We start from the raw sequence: 24,097 nt of genomic DNA, 5'->3' as shown, positions 1-24,097 counted from the left end.
GTTTGGATTAACCAGAATATCAAAATAAACCCACAAAACTCTGCTGCTTGAACCAACTGTCTAGTCATGAGCGACCAACAGTCACATGAAGAAAATTGTGGGACTTTTCAGCTGAACTGGGATGAACTGCAGACTGTGTTTGCACAGAATAGATAGGAGACAAGTATGGAAACAAACTAACAACGTAAGTAGTAAGACATCTATAATATGTAGAGTCACATTTTTTCCAGTTTTGGCAACACATGTGGAACAATGTTCGACAGCTTTATTCCAGGTTTTGTCACTTTTTATATAATAAATAATCAAAGAAAGTCAACTTTCATTTTTCCTTTTTTTATGATTTATGGCTTTGTAACTTTGTCATACTACACAGGAGGAATTGTTGAGTTTTCCCTCCTTTCTAGCCATGGTTGTGCTGTTTCCATAGAGCTGCAGGACTTTATATTTCAATGAAAAATGAGGCCAGTGAGTAAAAATGTGAGCAGAAAACACCCAGAGAGCGTTTGGGGTTCAGAGGGTTAATCAGGAATGAAAAATCATGGTTTTTGGCAGCACTGTTTTTTTTTTTCTTTCTTCGAGGTCCTACTACAGTATTCATCGATGCTACTTAAGCGTCTACTGAGCAGTTTGTGCTGAAGTTTTTCCTTTTCTTCGATCAGCACTTTGTGTCAGTGCGGCTGTGAGGGAGTGCAGGAAGGCTGTTGATGAAAAACTCGGTGAATGCCAGCAGGGAGGAGTTTGAGGGGGAGCTTGTGTTCCTTTGTAATGCGGCGATGAGATAAGAGCCACATCCACCACGTCGGTCCCCGCCGGAGCCCCGCGGGGTCGGCCGACCCCTGTTGACCTGAAACTCTGATCACTCAGTGTGTTTTATTAGCTGACAGGAGCGACGTGATTGATGGCTCAGGCATTGTCCGCCTCTCGTGTGGCCTGTTGTTTCTTACGCTGCAATAAATCCAGCGGTGGTTCTGCTGCGTTTTGATCTCCTCTGATCCCGTAATCTGCCTCCACTCCCCTGCATGGGAGCCTCTCCTCTCAATGTGTGCGCTTTCATCCTCGCATGTCTTCACACAGTCGGCTCTGTCTGTGGGCATGTTGTTGTTGAAGTGCTGCTCAGAGATAAGACCCTCATTCTGACGTGATGGCAGAAGAGCAGAGGATGAAGGGAGTGAAAACACAGTGAATAGAAGCATCCCATCTTCCTCCCCTCATTTCCTTTATTCGTCTTATCTTTACTCCTTTTTCATTTTACCCCGCACTTTTCTCATTTCTGCGTCTCGGTGATCTGCAGCATAGGCGCTTAACCGCATTGTGCTCGCAAACTGTGGGAGAGTTTCTGTGTCGCCTTCGCCGTCTTCAGCCTGAGAGCGACACAGAATGGATGGCACGTTAACTTCGGAGCACTCCATCACCTAGCAGCATCTCTGCTTTGGCAAAGCCAGGCACACAGAGAGAGAGAGAGAGAGTTGGCCCTAAAATAACACTGATTACTGAGAGTTTTCCTGGACTGGATCATCCAGCGGCCCCCACTCGTGTCCCGCAGCCAAAAAGTGACTAGAAAACCCAAATCCCTACATCTGCTCTACAACTCGGAGCATAGCTCATTGTGCAGTTAATAAATCTGTCTTTGAAGCATAAAATAACCTGCCGTAATACTGTTGATTTGAATGTTTGGCCTCGTTTCTTTTCCCCCACAAAAATCATTTTTACATTATACGTCGCTGCTGTACTTACTTCATGGTAGAATTTCAGATGGTATTTGTTTGGGTATGAATGGTATGAAGGCATTTTGAAGGTGGTTTGGGAAAGAAAATCACATTTTACTGATTATTTATGGATAGTAGATGGTGACAATTTAAACTGTTTTATTCAAAGGAGAGGTTTTAAACCAATGAAATGACAGCATTTCAAAACATTTCTATATATATAAATTTGTATTCTTGCATTTTAGATTGTCAGAATACAATTTACAAAACTTTTTATACATTTTTAAAAAAATTTTTATTTAGGAAACTACTTTTTCCATCACAGCTTGGATACTTCCTAAAACGTAATCATGCACCACTGTTTCACATCCACATGGAAATGCTTCATTCTGGGAATTTACACTGAATAAACTGATTATCTCGTGACAACGGCACCTGTAAAGAGGTGGGATATGTTCGGCAGTTCTTGGAGATGATGTTTTAAAAGCAGGAAAAATGAGATTTGATTTTGACAACCAAATTGTGTTTGATTGTAAGCAACTTTGGCAGGACACAAAGTGTGATGTGAGCATCACCAAAACAACAGCTCTTGCAGATTGTGCAGTGGTTAAGTGGTCCAACAACCAGTGAACCAGCAACAAGACTTTAGGAGCCCGAGTCTCACTGGTGCTGTGTCTGTGTGGTCTAATCCCACAGAAGAGCTACTGTGGGACAAATTGCTCAAAACCTTGATGCTGGCAATGACTGAAAGACGTCTGAACAAGAGGCTGCATAGTTACCAAGTGTTGACAATGGCCATGCAAGCATCAGAACTAAAGCGTATGTTGGTGTGTGAATCAGAAGACACCTTTCCAGGTCTTGTGGAGTCCTTGCCTCTAAATGTCAAAGCTGTTTTGGTGGCACAAAGGAGCCTACACAGTATGAGGCAGAAGGTCTTGGTGTTGTGGCTGATACATGCATGTACACACATATTTTTACCCTGGTCTAACATTTTTTTTCCCTTTAGCCTTATCTGATTTTAATCTTCTTTGAAATTCATGTTGAAAGCTGCAAGCTGTAATGTGTAACAGAAAAGTTGTTCCCTAAACTGTAAGGGCTGCTGAGTTCACACTATTTTTCTTCTCCATGCCTCTCAGAAATAGAAGTACTGGAAAGTGCTCAACTTTTCTTTTTCTTTTCATTTTCCCGTCTTTTCTTCTCTGCTTTCTCTGGATCAGTGTTTTCAGGGCCTCTCTGGAGATTGTGTTGTAGAAAAAAAAACACCAGCTATCTCCTCCGTCTGTATTTCTGTCCTCTGCGCTGCTCAGCTCTGGACGGCCCTCCTTAGCTTATCATCCCTTTGTAGAGCATGCATACTTATCACCAATGGTGCAAAACACAAACAAACCGTAGCCCCTGTGTGCATAAGGGCCTCTTTTATTTCCAGCTGTCAGAGGAAGCAGACATTAGACAGAGCCGCATGCAGGAGTAACGCTGCCCAGACCTGAGGTGTCGTCACTGGGTTTCGGTGCACGGCTGTGGGGGCTGGTCCCACTTCAGACGGAGAAGAGATAGAACATGCAGATGCAAAAAGACACCTGCGTGGAGACTACATGAGGTGCACAAAGGGCCTTCATTATCTCCCATCTGCACTGATAGAACAAAGAGCAGGAATACAACATCAAACTCGCTGCAGCTTTAGTAGCGTGCACATGCAATCAACATTTTCTTTTTTTTTGTGTTTGGCAGACGGTGCCTGTTATGATTATGCTTATCTGTAGGGCGCTGAAATCCTCTGAAGGTCATTTTGTTTGTTTCCGAGGGAGTTTCTGAAACATGTCGTACGTAAGTGTTTGTCATCAGGATGGAGATGCTGCAGATAGCTTTGGCTGTACATGATTAGTTTTTGAAATTCCTACATGCAGTAATTAGTCTCATCCTTGCCAGCACTGTGTGTCTCTGAGTGCTGCCATGACACACTGATTTCCCATTAATGTTTGAGTATATTTGAGGATATGTTCTGTTTATTTTCAGTGCGCCTAGAGCGTCTCGCCGTGTTAGCCCCTTGTAATTCCTGCTGTTGTATCTCCGACAGAAGACCAGAGCTCTTTAACATCTCTGTGTATTTTTTCTCGCTGTAGGCTATTTAGATAATTCAAATGTTTAACACATTGTAATGCCACAATAAGGACATCCTCCGCTTCCGCTGTTTTGTCTTTAATGGATTAAAGGAAATCTCCTGTTTTTTCTGCCGGGGTAAAGGTCAGGCGCTGTATAGATCTTTGGAGGTGTTCTGAGGTCACTGCAGATCAGCTCTGAAGTTTGTTTTGTCCGTCTTCTGTTTTGCTGGATGTAGTTTCAGCCGGTGTAAAGCCTGCGGTGCTGCGATCAGGAGAATGAAGTCCAGATTGCGGCTCAGTCTGTCACATACATGTTTCATTTATGTCTTCCTCACAAAAGGCTCCTTATGCTGCACAAACCGTAGGAACGATGGGGGTGGTGGGGGAGAACCGTGATTAAAATCTCTCATTTGTGATTTGCGTTTGTGTTTGTGTAACCTCACTGAGCCGAGGCGCGGCATACCTGCATTATTGCAGGCGTTAAAGTCTTACCTCCTGCAGGCCAGCCATCAATCAGCGTAGCGCCGGTTAGCGCGGTGCTGGATTAGCGCAGGTTTGACCCCCACCAGGTGTGTCCGACCTGTGTCGCCGTCTCACATCTCGGGCCGGGGTGTCGTGTTCCCCGGTGCCTCGCTGCGGGTCTACCTGAGTACAGGCCCGCTGCTCCACAGCTATCACCCTGAACCCAAAAGGCTCAATCAGCTTTGATCCCACCCTGCGGCCCCTGGAAGTAAGTGGGGTCTAATCCCCAGAAAGCCTTAGAAAGACACAGAGGAATGCCTGGCACACAGCACACCATTCACCCAGGGATTAGAGCGAGAGGAGCTCAGTTTCACACAGTCATTTACTCCACTGGCTCTGTGGGAGTATATCTACTGTATACGTGCGAGTTTGTCGTGTGTGCGTGTGTTTGTGCATGTATGTAAATCCTGCACGCATGCATGCCAATGGCGCTTGAATAAAATGATCCAAACTTCAATCAGACTTTGCTGACACTGCCAGAAAGTCAAGTCAGATTAGGTTGAATGCTAATTAGCGGCATTTGTCACTCTAATAAACTCTTTGATACTTCAGGCCTGTCTGAGTTTACAAAGCAGCAAAAGCTCCAACGAGGCCAAGTTGTCTGAGAGGGAAAAAATGCATCATATGTGCGATTTTTCGTTGATCTGCATCTCATGTTTGGACGAATGTTTGTAAAATGACACATAAAATAATCAATTTGGTTTTTTGGGCAACAGGATTTCATTAAATTATAATTCAGTATGTTCACACCATCACAATATGAATCCACTAAAAGCCGATAAATGCAAATGCACACATTCATCAGCCAGCTCTGACTGGAACAATGACATTGCAAAAGTTTAGCTGAGCTTGCGTTATGTTTGAGGCTGATATCTGCTTCTGCATCCATTAAATAAAACGTCTGTTCATTTGTCATTTTGGAACCCTGAAGCCGTTTCATAGACATCCATAATCTACAAGTCAACAGCAGCAGATCAACCATCTGGTTCGATCGCGCCGCCGCTCCTCCGAACGCACTTTATTTGATGCTCTATCGATCCTCGCAGGAGAAAGCTGAAAGCTAAAAACTCGATCCCGCTGTCTTTAATTATAGTTTCATTTTCTGCAGCAGCAGGATGATGTGTGTCTTCGAGAAACGCCGAGTGCGGAGGCCCCGTCTGTCAGCGCGCTGAGAGGCGGGACGCAGCCGTATCAGGTGAATGGTCGTGTTATTCAAACTCTCGGTGCACCGTGCTGCGGTCGGCCTGCGCGAGTGTGTTTTAACAGGTGCACGGTTGCACAGAAGTGCACGGTGATGTAAAGAGTGATGCTCGGATTTGGCATTAAGTCGATGGTGAAGACAGTGAGGTAGCAGACTCATCAATCTTGTGCTGAACTGGAGTGTGCTGGGACTGATGTTGATCCTGGCGCTCTGCCTGCACTGAGAGCTTGCACATATGTGACTGAATGCAGCAGAGCATCAGTAGGTTGACTTTATGTGATCTAATGGAAAAGATGTGCGTCTGATGTCAGTTTGGTTTATGTTTTTTTTCCTCTTTCTTACCAGGTAGTATTCCTCGTAAACATAGGCGTAGAGTTGCGGGGAGGACAGATACGTTTCCCTCATCATTTAAAAATATGAATTAATCAGAAGAGAATCATAGCTTTGTGTATGTTGACACAGCAGAGATATTAAACGAGAAAACTTGAAGGAGTTTAACTTTTTAAAAACAATACAGCATCCCTGAAAGCCTTGTGCCTGATTTGCCACCTGCTTTCTGAATTCTGTGTTTTCTTTCACACAAGTAAAGACATTCCCACCATAAACTGATGCAGAAAAGACACAAATTGGTGCAAAAAAAGTTCCCCAGAAAGCCGGAAATTAAGTGTTTAATACTCAACATTTGCATGACCCAGCGCTAAACGTGTCCCTCCCAGTGTTCAAACAAAACCCACGCCCATGTGTCCATTCTGTGGTTTTCTGAAGTTTTACTGTCATTCTTCACTCAAAGGGAAGTTTTCATTTGAGGAGACAACACGAGCCAATCTAAATCAGGGACTTTGAGACCGAGGCCCTGCTGTTGAGTCAGATCTGTGTGTGCAGCAGTATGTGAGTCAGCCAGGTCCGCACACTGTAAATCATTTTAAGTTCTTTCAGCTTAGAAATCTAAGGTCCCCTGCTGCCTTCAAATGCAAGTTAGCTGCACGTTGTTCAAAGCCATCTTATGATTTGCGAAATCGGAAAAGTAGTTTAATTCACTGAACTTGAGAAAACAAGTTCAATAAGCTCTAGATATTAAGTTAAATCAGCTAGTCAGGTGGTTGATGGTCTATTTCATTCAACACTTCAAGGATCAGCTGTTGATGTTTTAACAAAGACAATCTGTGATGCTGCTCCTGGTTCCAGTGAGATAAGTTCTAAGTCTGCAGATGTTGGGACTAAGTTCAATACTAACGTTTGTCATGGTTGGAATTATTTTGATTATTATGAAAAGAAACAACCAGAACTTAATTTACTATGTATAAAAGACACAACAACTTTCCACCATGTCGGTTTTCTCAATCAACAAGAGTCTGTCTAACAGAGCATCCTGGTAAGTCTGCTTTAAAGCTCACTTTAAAGCTTTTTTCTTATAAACTTAATTTAATGAGTTGAGTCGACTCTCAGCTGTTTGTTCATTCAGCTCATCATTTTAAGCTAAAATGGCTCAAGTTATAAAAACATGTGGTTTTAAGTTCTAAAGTGGTTTGTATATAAAAAATTAGGCAATTAAGTTCAATTAAATAGAAATTAGCAAGACTCATATATTTTCCATTAAATGAGTTTGCAAAGATGAGTTGATTCAGCTAAACTCCTTCATGATGTTTTACAGTGCAGCAAAGGACACACAGCCGGCTCTGCTTTTATCAGCCAGACTTCCATGTCTTCTGTCTGGTTGTGCACGAATGTATCTGCTGTCGGTTTAACGGCTCCGAATACTCAAAGTGCAGACAGATTACAGAATCAACATACTGATGCTCTGTGAGAACCTGTGAGCCATGACCGCCTAAAGCAGACCTGTTCTTACAGCGTGTTGTCCGACCACAGAGAGGCAGAGGCCTTCGTGGCCACATTTGAAGGACGAGCAAGAAATGCTGAGACGCAATAATTATTCAAATGTTTATGGCAGCACCCACTTTGTTTAATTTATGTTCTCAACAAAACCCACTCCATATATCCTTGAGGATCTTTCCCCATAACACACGTTTTCTGGGGAGGTTTTATTGTTTACATCCATGTGGTATAGTGAGAAAATGACTCGTGTATATGAATGAAATGCAAACATTAGCATCAAAAACACCACAGGCTCCCTTTATATTGAAACGTGTGTCACATTGTTGGTTTAAATGTGACATGCGATAGGGAGCGATGCTGTTTTAGCATTAATGGGAGAATTTTAATTTCCACATTCAGTTTCTCAAATCATTTTTTAAAAATCCCATCACTTCACACAGCACAGTTTCTTCAGTTAAAAATACCACTAAAAAGAAGTTCTCCCTGAAACTGCAACACTCTGAGGAGTTTTTACACAACAGTTTATGTTTCTGCAGATGGTTTATATCGGCACTCAAGTATATTTACGATGAGAAGATGATGAGAAGATGTTCTCATAGATTCCTCTGCCTCTGCCCCATTTAAAGTAAGTGGTGAAACGGTGGTTTTTTAGCTATTTCAGTATGTTACATCTAACATTTTTCACCCTGACAAACCTCTGAGCTGGGTCAAATACCTCCACAGTAATACGATCCAGGCTTATGAAGGCAAAATGGAGATTAGGGTGTTATATGAGAGGTCCCGAAGGAAACTGACAAATCAAATGATTTGTTATGGTGGAGGAAGTTGACAATGCTCTCTGAAAGAAGCTGAATCATGAGGAAAATTGAAACAATAGTGAAGAAAGATTTGGCCCATTTCTTACCACACATGTCTGCTGCTCTCAGTTCATTTATAGCCCTGCAGAGTGAGGCAGGTTTATGGTTTGCTATTGAAGCAGAATATCGTCCTAAAGGGAGTTGGACGGGGCTACAGTCTGGCAGTCGTGTCTTGGCTCCGGACGGACGAGTGCAGTCGCTATCACACAGTCATTGTGCTCAGCTTGAACATTTGTATTTGGTTGTCATGGATCCTGCTGCGTGGTTGTCAAAGGGGACTCAATTGTTTTTATTGTTTACACGGGTGGTTAAGGAAAAATATAGGTTACCGAAACCTTTTTTCTTAACAAGTCTTGCTCTCATGTGTACTCACACACAAATCATACCACAGGAGGGATATTACACTTGGCTGGTGCGGCAACAGGCCTCTGAGCCGTAATAAGTGAGCGTTCAGACCAACCTTGGACAAATAAACTGCGGGCTGGACTGGACGTGTCCTTCAAACACCGAGGGCAAAGGATTTACTCAGCCGGCACTGAGTGTGTACAGCAGAAGACATGGGGCAGGATGTTTGGCTGAAGCTTTGTGGATTGGCCTGCGCTTTGCTTGGCTGCAGCTGTGGGCAGAGAGCTGGAGCGCATGTCAACTTCTGTATGGTAATGAACAGGGTCAGAGTAAAGGGTCTGCTGGCCAGGAATTCAGCAGCGTGTTTTTGCAGAGAGCAGCAGTGTGTAAACTCCACTTCTGCACTGCAGTTGGTCAATTCAACAGCTTTGTTCTGTTTAGTCTTTATAGCCTATTGTTTGGATATTTTTGATCCTCCAGAAACTTTCTTTGTGTAACATCTCATCTCCCATTTTATTACGGCTAAGGGTCATGTTCAGTGTTGGACACTAATGCAGCCAGTTACAGTGAGTTATTTAGTAACAAGTGAGCGATTACAGTTTGAAATTCAGGAAATATATTACCATAACTAATTCCAGTAATGCTGCAATACCTAAATATTTTGTCAGTGTTGTCTTGTGTGCTGTCTTAGCAGGAGTTGGATGGATGGTGGGTTCAGTGGAGCAGTTTGGAGAAGCAAGTTTGGATAAACAGTGAATTTCTGTGCACGGGTCAGCAACAAGCATATTTTAAACAAATTAGGTCCTGCCAATCAAAATCAAAATCAATTTGGTTTTAGAAAAGTTTCACGACAGCCATTTCTGACAGCCAGCTGAAGCAGCTGTATCACTCTTGTCAAAGCTACCAGGCTCCATTGACAAAAACAGTAGTTTTATCTTGCAGAGCAGGAGAGTTGCTCATTTGTTTTTGTGTGACTTTGGTGTTTTAACACATCAGTCTGGATCCAAAGAAACACGTTCAAATGCTACACTACACTACACTAACTGATTAAGGCAGCGGTAGACCAGTGTTGCCAGTGTTCTATGATGTAAAATGACAGTTTTTTTCAATGGAGTCTGGTGGCTTTGGGAAGTGTTATGCAGCTGCTTCAGTTCTGGGCTGTATGACAACAAGGTAAAGTGGAGAAAATCTTCAAAATATAGCACACACTGACAGCTGATATTAACTTCTATTAGCTGGACCTGGTGTGGGTAAAATGTCCACGGCTTGAATGGTGATCGTCCATCGAGCTCCTGCTAAGACGGCAAACAGGTCGACGACAGCTAAGATGTTGAAGTAATGCAATATTAATGCTTCAGATCCCAGTGAGGAAGTGCAGTCTGATGATGTGGTGAAAATGATGTAAATATATGTCAAAGGTCTGCACTTATATAGCACCTTTTACCATTAGTTAGGTTCTACAAATTCCTTTACACTGTTTTCTGCATTCACACACTAATTGTGTATCATCTGGGGCAACTTGGGCTTCAGTGTCTTGCCCCGGAGCGATTCGGTGTGTGGGGGAGCTGGGGATCGATCGGTGAACAACTCAATTTGCCACCTCAGCCAAGACTGCCCTGTAAATACAAAGCGTGCACCTACATTTAATGTTAATTATTCTATAGCAGGGCCTTTTTTTTAGGTGGTTGCTTGTCCTCTGTGCTGGTCTCTCTGCTATCTACTGTATTTACTGACTACAGACCTCATATAACCCCACCAAACTATCCCCATAGCAGCTGAGATGTCAGCTACACTGCCAACAAAATAAGAAAAGAAAAGACACACAAGCACACAAAAGGGAGTGGTAAAATGATTTTTCCTCCAACTCTCCTTTGTAAACATCAACCAACTTCACAGGCTGGCTTAGTTCAACCGTGTTCACCTCCAGCTGAATCAGTTCAGACAGTCTGCGTGCACACAAGCGTTGGCCTGTTAACCTGTCGACACCCTTTTAGTCAGACTGCTCGTGTTCCCGTCGGACGTCACTGCAGCGAAACCTGCAAAATCAGATCCACGTTTTTAATGCAGTGGAATTATCCTTGAGAGCACATTGATTGTCTATTTTCGTCACAGAGGGTTATAAAGTGCAAACTGCTCCACAGCTTAGTGCATTTGATATTTAAAGCTCGTGCAGTCAGCAGCAATAACTTGAAGTTAATATGTCATGTGTGGGGAGGTCTGATCCCGGTCTTGGGTGTTTTTTTAGAACAATTGTTTGTTGGCCTCTTGCGGCAGCGCGTCGGCTTAGAGGAGTGGGGTTTAATTACTGCTGTGTGTCAGGAGCGTTTTATATGGAGAGGTCACAGACAAGACGGTCCCCTCCCTGCCACAGTAAAGCAGCAGAGTGTGTGGTTTCATCTCGGTCTGCAGCTACGCGGGCCTGTTTTCACCCGTTTCCCCGGTGACCACAGAGGAGACGGAGGCTGAGACTGGACGGGGGAAGAGAAAGGTTGCGCATCACTGAGTAAGATGCCAGCCGAGTTCACTGAAAGGAAGAGTGTCGCCACGGCAAAGTTTACAAAGCAGCTTTTATTTGGGTCAGCGAGGATCAGGAGGGAGGAGCCGGGTTTCGTCGGGTTTTCTGCGTTATTGTGTCTCTCTTAATAAAAAGTGAAGGGTGTGAGCCGGATCGTCAGCCACTGCCGCGTGCTTTTATTAGACATCTGCTGCTTTCAAGTGGAGGAAACGCTTGGAGACTTCTGGGTGGATTCGTAGCGCTGCCTGTCCCGACCGCACACTATCTGAAATCAGCGCGCTGCAGTTTGACAGATGTACCCACCACTAATTTTAGCCACTTTACATAGACCACAGCATTGTTTGCTTTCATGGCACACAGAAAATTGTTTCCATTTTGACATGTGCTGACGGGTTTTTGTGTATTTATACCGGTTGGGCTGCAGAAAGTTGCAGTTACTCATTTTTAAATTCACTTAAATTTTGGAGGGTTTTTTTTTTATTTTCTCAAATAAACATCACATTCTTTCTTTTTTAGTGGCTCAGGATTTGAGCACAAACTGCTCCTCCTGCTGCTGTTGTGGACTTTCAGGCATTGTCTTGCACTGAGAATGCAAACAGTCACTCTGGTTATTGATAAAAGGACTGAACACACTCCCGCTCCCCAAACACAAGAATTAACAAACTGTGGAGGCAGTTGCTGCTCTGCTCAGTAATTAGAGGCGAAGGCAGCGAGCGACTCTGAAATAAAGCTCAATTTTCCTGTAATTAGTGTCCACAAGTGCCTTGCAGGTATTCTCGACAGTCTGGTCTGAGCCTCTGTGGGGCAGATAGCTGTCATGATGAAACCTTCTGGAAAATACAATAAGCAGGAAGCCCAACGAGAGGGAGGGATGGGAGGCTTTGCTGCATCCTGTGCCGAGAGCTTAACCTTCACAGCTGTCTGTGACCAGTGCGACCAGTCTCCCGTCCCAGAATGCTAATGGGAGCACATGTCTTTAGGCCAGACAAACCCCGCTGTCAGCAGTCAGACCGTTGAGCCTGGCACTGCTCTGTAATTACACACCACCGCCTGCTGGGGAATGGGGGGCAGGAGGGGCGGCCAGACTGTGATGCAGACGCTGTCACTGGCATCAGCATCACTACAGGCATGGGCTGGAAAAACAGAGAGAGTGAGACGGACAAGGGGGGAGACAGAGAGAGAGAGTGAGTGAGAGGGAAGGTGAGGTGAAGGCGGCCCAGCGCGGGACAGAGAGGCGGGAGGCGAGGCGGGAGACCCTCCTCCTTCCTGTGAAAGATTAGAGGCTGTGTGTGCGAGCACATCTGGATGGGCTGGAAGAGCTGAAAGGACTGATGTGAGAATTGGCAGAAGTGAAGTAGAACTGAAGAGCATTAGTGAAGAAAAACTGCTGGTGACAGTGAACTGGACTCTGCAGCATTTGTCTCTGTTTTTGAGTGCGTTTGTGCAGAATGCCTGACAATTATAGAAACATCTGCACACACATGCTTCGAAAAGTAACAGAATGAACGGCTAAAGTGACCCAAAGTGCAACAGCAGCTTTTCAAATGGAAGAGTGATTGCCGTCTTATATATACAGTGTTTTATAGAAGTAGAAGTGGCACATGTTTGCACAGCAATATAGAAAATTAGTTGTAACTCAACTACTTCTGCAGGGCGATTTGAGACCAAACTAAGATTTTCATAATTTGATGTAAATTATTCTCCTGAATCCTAGAAAACTGCCAGTAAGCCTAAATCTGTTGCATGTACAGCATGTTTTTATGACTTTATCTGCAGCTTTTAAAAAAGATTTTAACTGTCCTTTGCATATCTCAAAACTATTCAGCCTTACACATTCTCAGGTGAATAATTTGCACATACCTACATAGTTTAAATTACTTTTATTTGTCCTGTAATATCTGCTTTTTGACTTGCACACTTGCTTTTTTCATCGTTTTTATCGTTCTATTAAAAAAAAGTCTTTCTGTGTTTACTGTTATGCAAAAAAACACCAAGTCATATTCCTTGTATGTGAAAACTTACTTGACAATAAAACTGATTCAGATTTTATTTTTAAACTATTTTTTTTATAAACTACCTGTGAAGGGGCAAACATCAAGTCAGGCAGCTTACAATAATTATGCTCAGTGAGAGATGTAAATTCGTTGTAGGTTTATTTAGCCTGTAAAAACTTATTATAAGTAAGAAAACAAACTGTTCCAAAAGCACCAAATGCATAAATCATCTCCTCAGGTGATGTAACCAGATGTAGTTATTTTCACTGTCTGCAGTGAGTGATGGAGGTTCGGCTCTGTGGAGGGTGTGGTCCGGTGTATGTATGCGCTGCCCCACACTGCTGTGGCTGAAGTGTCTGTGCTGATTGATGAGGTGAGATGCGTGTGCACAAGGTGAGAACCTCCGTGACCCCGCGCACTCTCACCTCAGGGTCCTGGGGACTGTAGCGGGGTTTCATTTGCAGCAGGTCTTTGCAACACCTCACCTAGACTTGTAAAAAAACAGCAGATGTAGACTGGCCGCCTCGGTGCACTTGTTTTCAACTCAAACAGTGTGAAAGTGAGGATTCAGCCTCGCTACGCTCACCTTCTCCTCTGGGTTCAATTATCTGACCAGTTGTTATTGCGAGGCCGCACTTCCTTCTCACCTGTAATTACAGTCGGACCTGTCCGACGTGTGGGCTGTTCCGCTCTGCAGAGGCGGACAGGCGGAGTGGAAATTCCAACGTAAGGAAATGATGAAGTGTGTCCCACCCTTTAAGCCGATCACCTAATAAAAGAAACCTGCGACCCTGGGAAAGCACAGTAAACGCCAGAGTTCAGACGCAGGTTTGCACTGGTCGGACTGAGAGCTGTCAGCTGTATGGGAGGTAGGAGCTGCTGGTGGGTCTGTTTTAATACACTTTAATACCAGCTGAGAGTGATTTGAGCCAACCATCAAAGAAACGCATCTTTTTTTTTTTCTGTCAATACCCGTTCACATTCCTGAATACTGATCCTATTCCACTGCTGTCTTTTCCCCAGATTTCAATTCTGTAAACCTACGAACTCGATGAAATCATTCTGAAGTACGGTGGTTTCTGTGGTATTGTGGCAGCCCACCGTGACTAAAGTGAAAACACTGAATTAATAAAGACACAGACAAAGAAACTGTATATGGTGTGGATCTGTTATGTTATGCCTGATGCCTCATCTGCTAGAGCGGGTTGAGCGTTGGCCTTTGTTTTGAGGAGAGGATTCATTTTAAGGTGGGTTTTGTATTAAATTGCACCTCGCTCAATGAAAGAACTGTTGGCTGGAGCTGAATTATAAATATAATATGTGTTGTGCTCCTCTGCTGCTGATCAAACAGCCTGATGTTGAGCTTTCCTTGGGTTCTGGTGGCTGCCACATAGTAACTGAGGCACATAAAGAATTTGATTTTCATATAATTAAGTCTTATTTGTCATCCTAATAAACTGAATACACTAAAAGCTGCTGTATAAACAAGTTAGATGAACTATTCTGCACTACTTCTCCCAAACTACTGAATAGGGACAGTGACAGTGTCTACTTTAAATTCATTCAGGTGTGGTGGAGGCAGGTTATCGCCAATTTAATGCAAATGCATTAGAATTTACAATTGAATGGTTGTTGTGTTGATTTATTTTTCCTTGTGCAGATGTATTTTTTTTAGAGATTAAATTGTTATTGGAGGAGAAAATAGAGAAACACGAGCAGAATGGCACAACAGGATCACATGACCTCAATTTGTCTCTTTTGGATTGAAAAATAGACAAAAGAAACTGCTCGGTCAGCAAACATATGTTCTGAGTAGCCGCCTTGTTCAGCTTGGCTTCTTTCTCGGAGTGCAGTGAGTAGATTGGGTATGTGTGTGTGTGTTTATCTGAAGGCAGCAGCAGCAGTCTATAGTCCGTCCGGTGTAGAGACAGAGACAAACGCTTCGCCTGGCTGCCTGTCAGCACCTGGACACTAATGATGCTGCAGCGCTGAGCTCAGCTAATTGACCAGACAGAGATGGATCAGGACCTTCCGCTCTGCTGTGTCTGCTCGCTGCTGTTCGCGCCCGCGTGTTTGTGTGTTTTGATGTTTTCGTTCACAGCTGCTGCCAGACCGCGTCCTGCATCTCCCCTCAAACTTTGAGATAACACAGTGAACTTCTGGAAAACAGTGCGGACGAGCCTTGCTGGGCCGTTCCAGCGTGTCTTCAGATGTTCATCCAGCCTCAGCTGCAGACGGAACAACAAGGGTTTCGCTCGTACATTCATAAAGCTCGTTAAGTCCGTCTGCCTGTCTGCGGAATCTTTCTGCAGAAGCGGAGAACAAATAAACCTCAGGAGGTGATGAGCTTTGAGGATCTGGCCGTCAGTGCAGCTGAGTGTGAGCTGTGTGTTTAAGGGCTCTGGTTGGCAGGACTAACTGGGCTCTTAGCATTCGGTTTATTTTCACTGGGAGAGTATCACTGAATGAATGACCTTGGCACATTAATAATACAGCCTGTGTGTGTGTGTGGGTGTCTTTGTGTGTGTGTGTGTTTGTCACAACGGCAGTTTCCCATTCACACCGACAAAAACCCGACACGAGAGCACGTGCACACACACACCTTAGACCGTACTGTGAGCGCTGCAGCTGGAGTTCTGGTCGCCGTGTGTTTGGCTTCAACTCTGGTGATACCCGCAGAGTTTCAAGTGGGTTTTTTAAGGCCAAGCATAATAACTTTGCAATAAAGCTGCCATAGCAGAAACTATATTGATATAGCAGTGAAAGTAGGTTGTTAATGCTTTTTGTGGAATCCAGATTGAAAAAGTCGCATCGTCTGGAGAGCAGTAAGTTCAGATTGAGGGCTTCCCCCTTTGGCTCTGTTCACGCTTGGCATAAGAAAACAGTCTGTTACCATCTCTCCTCCCGTCTGCATCACACTTTTTGAACTTTGTTGCAGGTTTTTTCTCCAGTACCCACAAAGTAAACGTGTATTCTACCAGCAAAATCAAATGAGACCACTCAGAGCACATTTAAGGCACATTTATCTCCACGTGTGAACTCCAGCTTCTCTCCGTCGGGATATGAGATGCAAAGAACAGTTTACTCACTTGCAGTGTTTTGTCTTTATTGCATCTCGCGGTGTGAACCAGAGGAAAGGCAGCAGAAAGAGCTGAGGCTGAGGCTCGCGGCTCTACATGTGTGGTTTGGCGGACCTATTGCCCAGATTTCAGCAAAGCATTTCATCGCTCTGTCTAACCTTAGCCCCCCGCTGACATGCTTAGAAACACTCAGTGTGTGCACTGACTCCCCTCCACTTTTGGAGGGCCTCAGAGCTCCGTGATAAACTTCAGATTATCCCCACAACAATCAGACACCTTTTCCTGCTGCTACAGAACAACTTTGCCATCGTGCACTTGAGCACAAACAGAATATGGACTCGTTACGAAACTTGTGACCTTTGCTTATATCTTCCTCGTTTCCCTTTGGGATTATTGCACCAGCAGGAGCAAAGATTATCTCGACAGTGTTTGTAAACAGAATATTAAACTGTGTGAGAGCAAAAACCAGGACGAGAGGCGGCTGATGTCAGCACAACCTCTGGCCCGCTGAACTCTCCGCGGGAGTATTCTTCTAATGAAGAGCTCTGACTCAGTCGCTGATTAGAGCCCGGCGCAACATTGGGGTAAAAAGGTCAAATACGTTCACACATTTCTTTGACCCCCCCACTGGGGCAATTAGCCCACTGAGATCAAAGAGCGGATACAATGAACCGTGTCCGTCAGGGGGCGTTCATTAACTGTGATGATGTTATTGTTGGCCAACAGAGCGACGGATCACGCTTGAGGCGTCCCAGGCTGCATGCACACACCACACGGCAGGTGATTGAGTCGCAGGAGATGCAGAAGAAAAGATTTTCAACTTGTTCTTGCAAGACAGAAAGAAGGAAAGTGTGTATGAGGTGTGTGTGTGGGAGGCCGTGGTTCTTGTGCCAAAGCCAGCTTAATGCTTCAAACAATAGCTCGAGTGTGGGTGAGGGGATCTTGGCGCTTGAATGTTCTTCGCTCTGGAGGGAGAAGAGGTGCTGCTGGGAGGGGAGGAGCGAGAGCTAGGTTTCCTATCCGGAGCCCCCTCTTTGTAATTGAATGCAGCCATCTACACGAGCCGAGCTGCTCAGAAACAGTCTGCGGGATGTGCATGTACATGTACTCACATACTCGCCTCTCTTTGTGTCCCCCGTGTGGAGCGAAGCGCAGCGCAGAAGAGCGAAGAGCAGATTCAAGCGTGTGTTCTCCTCATCGCCGTCCAGGGTTTATATTGTTATTGAAACGTGGAAGAGTTTTCTACAATTTAGAGCTCCTGCCATAACATTTCAGTCTCAGGTCTTACATGGTTTAAATCCATCTACACTTGTAATCCTCTGAGAAATACCCAGAACCCAAAACAGTGAAATCATGAGCACAGAGGTTGAGGAGGGGGAATTATTGGAGCAGTCTCAATTTACCCTAAACCATGTGTTCTGTGTGCTTTTCGTACTCCTCCGTTGCCCTCTCGCTCGGCTCTCTTTGGGTAATCACTCAACCCATTATGCATTCGCGTCTTAAGTTCCAAAACGTTTATTTTCCTTCGTGACAATAAGCTCTCCATTTTCTTTTTCTGAGTCTGCAGTGGATAGAGACAGATTATGACATCTGATGTTGCAGCGGAGGAATTCTGATCTCCTGCCTCGGCTCTGCGCTGCAGGTGCTATTTCGTGGCTTCTTTTAATGTAGCACTTGGCGTTGACTGCGGCCGCTGGTCACTGAATGGAAAGACGTGCTTCCTGGTGGCTAATGAGGTGCTGAACCCAGCCTCTTGTTTGTATCAGGAGCACCTGGACCAACCAGAGCCAGACCAGGCCAGACAATGGAGTCAGTCTAGCATTTCCACAAAGGTCTGCCCATTCAAAACATCCAGAACCCTGGGACACAAACTCCCACACTTCATAAAATGAAGGCAAGACAGAATGCGAGCCGAGACTGCCCATTCTCTTTGCACAAGGAAACTATTGTTTGTCTTTACACGCCCTCTCTCCCCGGCCTTGTGATTTTATACTCCATAAAGAAACAAGGCAGAAGGAGAGGGTTAGGGTTAACTTGGCAAAGATGCAGCATGCAAACTGTTTGTCTCTTGAAAATGAAACACACAAGCAAAAGCTGCAACTGTCGCTGGTGAATTATGTTTTTGTCTTATCTGCTCACTGGTAACGTTCCTCTGGTTCTCTCTGGGTAATAGTGAGAAGCTCACCTGCAGGACAGACACAGCGCAGAGCAGATTTCTGGTTTCTTTCATCTTGATAGAACCTGATCGGGTCTGTAACTTCCATGTCAGTGGAGTAAGAGCCTGTTAATGAGCATTTAGAGAAACAAGCAGTTTTCGTGTCTCTTTTGCTTGAAACCAGATGATCCTTGGTGTTTTTGCTGAAAGGAGCATTTGATGAGTCAATCCATCCTTCAGCTCTAATGTCCTCAGTATATTGCAAAACTCTTTTGAACTAGTTTCCATTAATTTTTTTTTACAGCGAGGCATTGCAACATCAAACAACCGAACAAATCCTTGTGGGAATTTCGAATCGTGACCCAACATTTTACATTCGTCTTGCATATGGAAGGAAATAGAAATCTCTGAATCCAAAAATTACGTTTTCAAGCTTGAGAAGTCCCATCCACTTTAATTCCAACTCACAGAACTGACTTTTTTTTCCTTCTTTCTCTTCTGTTACAGATGCAGGGAACCAGCTTGTGGCTCAAGAGGCAGTGAGGAAACCATCCACACTCCGCCGGCCGCCTGCTCGCACAGGAGAGTCCATCTCTAGTAAGAATTATAAACCTGTTAATACTTTGACAAGACAGTGAAACATCATAGATGTGCGACATATTTAAACGTCTGATTCATGACATAAGGAAAGCTGTTTTTTGTTTTTTAGATTGTCTCAACTGCAGTCGAATCACAGCTCTGAGTGACCGGCTGAACTCTCTGGAGGCGAAGGTGAAGACTCACTCAGTCACAGCATCTTTAAAACCTAATAAATATGACAAGCTTACAATAAACAAGCACATTGTTTCATCTCCTGCACTCGTTTTACGTCTTCCTACACCAGGTCCAGGTACTCACAGCACCGGCCTCCACGTCACATCGCCACCTTCAGAGCAAAGGAGGAAGCGTTCCTGAGGCCTCCCTACTGATGGGGGCCGTGCCCGCTCAGGGGGCTCCTGGTGAGCAGGGGCCTGCAGGTCGGTATATCGCGCTGTCATACGTAAATACATTTTCTTTTTTTTTAAATTGCATATTTCCATTAAGCGGAGTTCGGGGTTTTGTGTTTGGATAATTGAGTCAGAAATCACTCCTTGCTGCTTTTTTTCTGCTCACTACCTGCTCACCTCTGCTCATATCCTATTTCCTCCACTGCACACACACACACACACACACACACACACACACACTCATTTCCTTTAACAAAAGCGAGAGCCCAGTTGTCTGTGCTGCTCACTTTCAGCGCTCTGTGGCTGTGTGGAAGTCCTCTCCTTTCCTGGAGTCGAGCCCAGCGCTGGCTACGGCTAAAAACACACAGTTTACTCACTCCGCTACACTGTCAGAAGAAGAAGAAGAAGGGAAAAAAGTGCATCAGTTATATGAAAATGCCCCGTTTTAGCCGCAGTGTGAAGGAATTTTATGTGTTTATAGGATCTTTGAAATTATGACTCTGATGGCGTAAGTTTTCATTTATATGAAATGACACAATGGTGGTGAAAAAGGAGCCCAGTCCAGCGCTGTGTCCAGAATCACTCCCTGATGCACTCATTCTCTGCTCCCTGTGTACCAGACACATGGATGTTTTTGCATCTATAAAACACATTGTGTTGGGGGATTGTTTTTGTTCCCTTGTGGAATGTTTTCTGTAAAGTATAAACCGTTCGCACTCAGAATTCAAACAGAGGGTAAATCTAGTGCTAAACATAGTGCACTACATACAGGCTCATATGCTACTACATGGAGGTGCCATACTCTGAAATGTTCACGTCTAACAGCACAGTTGCATTTAATTTTTTTTTTTGCAAGCTCTATTTCCGATTTATTCATTCTACCCAGAGGATAAACCTTTTCTCTTTTGGGGACTCTTTAGCTTTCCTCTAGCGCCACCCTCAGGTCAAAGTGCATCTTTGCACAAAAGATGAAACCTGTCATATGCAAATGTGCAAAAATTAAGAAATTTACCAAGCGAATTTGTGATTTTACTCTCTCTTTCTCCAGCACCGCTGCATGTTAAGGTTCTCTGAATAGTGTTAAGTCTGTAGACGCTTCCTTCAAGAGGCTACTCTACTCTAGTGGGGCTTTAGTCTAATAAGTCCTTAACCGATTGTGATTCAAGTAACATCTCTTGAGGTAAAAGAGTTCCTGGAGTTCCCCTTTAGCTAAGAGAGCACTTCTTAACATCACTGTAGCCAGAGCTTCGCACTGAACAATCACCAAAACCTAACGAACAGCAGCATTAACAGAAAATCTTTCAACCAGACATCATTCTCAAAAAATCCATCCACAGAGTCAAAATTAATTGCTCCTTTAAAAGCTATAAAAAGTGTTGCTTTTCTTTAAATAATACAGATATTTAGTACTTTGGCGCTCACGCTGCTCTATTACTGGGACAGAACTGCACCTCATGCCTCACTGGATTTTACACAACCTCTTCTCCAGGTGGCTTGAGCTCAGATTTTTTTTTTTTTTTCACAGAGCCAAAACTCTCAATTAAGCCACCTTTCTGTTTTCATTTCAGGTCCTCAGGGTGAAAAGGGGAGAGATGGGCTTCCTGGCAGAGATGGTAAATTGTAACCATAGTTGCCTTTCAGCTGACGTGAAACCGCTGAAGATGTAAACCAGTTAAGGCTCAGTGATTACTCGTGTCTGTTTCCTCCTCTTAGGGAAGCCAGGGTCTCGAGGGCTGCCAGGTCCCAGTGGGCCCCGGGGGGAGGCTGGGACGAGGGGCCCATCTGGAACCCCTGGATTGAAAGGATCCCAGGGACCAGCAGGTAAGAGAGGAGAGAGGGTGGAAACACACTCGGCTCATTGTTAGCAGACAGCTGCGAAGTGGGAGGAACAAATGAAGCTTATCTTTGGTTGATGCATGTTGTAAAGTGTTGTTTACTTGTCTGTGCACTTAATTGTAGAACAGGACATTGGAATGGCACATTGTTAACCAAAGACCAAAGAGATCTCTGGCAAAAAAAGCTGACCTGTGATGTCCTACTCCACAGCGTTTGTCTTTCTCTTCACTCTCTCGGTCAGCCCGCAGACCCTCCGGCGGTAAATGGTGAAGCATTCCAGCGGCCCTTGAGGCTTGCTGGTAACTTACTGGAATTTGGGCATTTTGTTGGTTGGCTGTTAAAATCATACGTTTCTAAAAGTGCTGTTCCAGTGGGCAGCAGAAGTATTTGTTTTCAGACTACATATAGACTCCCCAACATGTGCTGCTTGTTCATGGTCACCCAGCCAGACCAGACACTGAATCATAAAGCTGCTCTGTGTTTTTTTAGAGCTCGCTGGTTATGTACAAATAATAAATGACCTGTTGGGGAAAATCCTCAAGGCAGCCGCGACTTGAATGATGAATAAAGTAAATGGCGGGATAAGTGTGTCACAACATCTGCTCCGGCTATAGGCTGTTATTCCTCCGGATCATGAAGGGAGCGCCTCTCCTCTCAGGCTAACGCATGACCCCTGCTCTGTGCCTGCTGCTGGGTAAAGATGAGATTTAGAGCGAAACTTAAACTACAAACCTACTTTCTGAGAAGCGCCATGTGACTTCAATCTGAAAATGAACATGAGCTATACATACACAAATCCCAGGCCCTTATGATTTCCATATGCCTGTGGTGTTATTGTTTTTTCTATCTCCATTACTTCATAAGTATCCAAAAGCAGTGCTGTGTTTTTCTTATTGTGCAGGATTTTTTTTTTTTTCCCATTTAAAGAGAAAGATAAACACGAGGCTGGAATGCGTCCAGCGTCATGCAAAATGTAGACAAACATGTTCTCGAGCCAGGGTTATGGTAAGGATGGGAGAAAAGAGTCTGCTGCTAGGAGAAGTGATGTTGTGATGAGTCCTGATAAGCTGTATTGTAAACGTTGAGTCATATTTTGTCGCAGCAGCTCCAGGGAACCATTATGCTACAGGAAAAACTGTAATTGTTTTGCCTAATATGTCACATCGGCCGACCATTTGAACCGCTGTGCTGCGGATTGTTGCTTACAATCTCCCTGAAGCAGCCAAAACACTGCCGGTTACGCTGCAGTGTTTAAAAAGGAGAAAAAAAATGGCCCGCGGAGGTATCAAATCAGAGCCGCGTAAACTTTTCCTTGCAAAGACATGATTAGAGAACTGTCATCATCAGTTGCATCAGCACGTATAGAAAAAGGTGGTGAGTTTGTGTCTGTCAGAGGCCGAGAGGTGGAGTTCAGCTGGCAGCATTACCTCAGGAGAATCCAAACAATGAGGTCAGATGTTGCGCTGGTGCTTTTTTCCAAATAATGGCTGGAGGAGGAGGAGGAGGAGGGACGCGTTCACTAATCGGCCCATATGGAGCAGCTACGGGCTGTTTCTGACACACACATGTACAAAAGCAAGCGGTGTGTACGCAGGGAGCATTTAATTCACTGTGAGCCTGTGCCAGTAACACTTTGCAGAGTTTAATGGTGTTTATTTGAGTTTTCCTGTGTCCCTGAGTAAGTTCCCAGCACCGGACCATTAAAGAGCCTCCTCCTGTTAATTACAGAGAAACAAAGTCAGCCAGTTCATAACGTCGTCTCCTTCTCCGTCCAGCTACTCCACATGTGCGCACACACACACACACAGATATAAAAGCACTCGCTCCTGCCAGACAGTATTATGTTGTATCACTCAACACTTTATCTAATCTTTTTCCTCTCTGGTCTCTGTCAGAGTTTATCCTCCTTTCGTCACATCACCCACAGTCATTTATCAGTCTGCCTTGAGCTGTGTCTCTCCAGGAGAAACTTTAAGATCATATTTTGCTACGACATACCTCTACAGTACGGTGTGTCTATCACCGCAGTGATTTTTCTGTCATCCCTCCTCTCAGGCCCCCGTGGTCCACCAGGACTCCCAGGAGACAGGGGTCTACCGGGCCCGCCTGGCCCACCGGGGCCTCCGGGACCCCCAGCGCCAGCCAGTGCCCACATCCCAGAACCAGATCACAGTAAGACCCCGGACAACTCACAGACTTCATACAGTCAGCATGACACAAATTCCACAATAAATGGGCCGAAGTACTCTTTGTGTGGGGTGAGCCGATAGCTGAGTGGTTGGGACACGTACCACATGGACGTCCGCGGTGACTCACTGTTTTAATTGCAGATCTGGACCCTTACTACATGTCATTCCCCTGCTCTCTTTCCCCACATTTCCTGTTTCTCTTCCCGTCTATCCAATAAAAAAAAAAAGGCAGAAACACCAGTAAAATTAAAAATAAATATTAATGAATCCGTCTCAAAAGAGTAGCTGACAAATTAACGGTGCTCGGCTTTAACTCTGTCAGACTCTCGCTGGACTGTTTAACCCTCTGAACCCAAAACACTGTCTGGACCTCTGTTAGTCCTGTCACATTTTTACTCATTGTGGGCTCGTTTTTCACTCCAATATAAAGTCCTGCATTTCTGTGGAATCAGCACAACCATGAAGAAGGAGAGACGCTCACAATGCCCTCTGTGAGTTTAACAAAGCTTTAATGCAATAAATGATATCAAAGCTAAAGTAAAATTTCCTTCATTATTTATTTAAAAAAACTGAAATCATCTAGAATTATTATGTTTTTTCCCCCCAAATGCCCACAAGTGTTACCAATACTGCAAAAAATGACGACTCTACATGCTACAGATATTTTACTGCTTACATATTTGATTTATTTTCGTACTTGTCTCTGTATGAACACAACCTGCAGTTCACTTGAAAAATGTGATCATTTGTTGCAGCTGCGTCACTAATAGTGTCACGGT

At 44.4% G+C, this 24,097-nt stretch overlaps 1 protein-coding gene across 2 annotated transcripts in view; it reads left to right on the top strand.

Moving 5' to 3' along the window:
- emid1 (EMI domain containing 1) overlaps positions 1-24,097 on the top strand; it is a 63,822-nt gene that overhangs the window by 27,961 nt on the left and 11,764 nt on the right. For both annotated transcript variants that reach the window (XM_008276557.1, XM_008276558.1), the window contains exons 4-9: positions 18,815-18,904; positions 19,017-19,078; positions 19,191-19,323; positions 20,862-20,906; positions 21,007-21,114; positions 23,185-23,301. In XM_008276557.1, the coding sequence (XP_008274779.1) occupies positions 18,815-18,904; positions 19,017-19,078; positions 19,191-19,323; positions 20,862-20,906; positions 21,007-21,114; positions 23,185-23,301 (555 nt within the window). The remainder of the gene's footprint in view (positions 1-18,814; positions 18,905-19,016; positions 19,079-19,190; positions 19,324-20,861; positions 20,907-21,006; positions 21,115-23,184; positions 23,302-24,097) is intronic.

This window comes from Stegastes partitus, unplaced genomic scaffold (genome assembly GCF_000690725.1).
Source record: "Stegastes partitus isolate 25-593 unplaced genomic scaffold, Stegastes_partitus-1.0.2 Scaffold77, whole genome shotgun sequence".
Lineage (NCBI taxonomy): Eukaryota > Metazoa > Chordata > Actinopteri > Pomacentridae > Stegastes > Stegastes partitus.
This window is presented reverse-complemented; position numbering and strand designations above follow the sequence as displayed.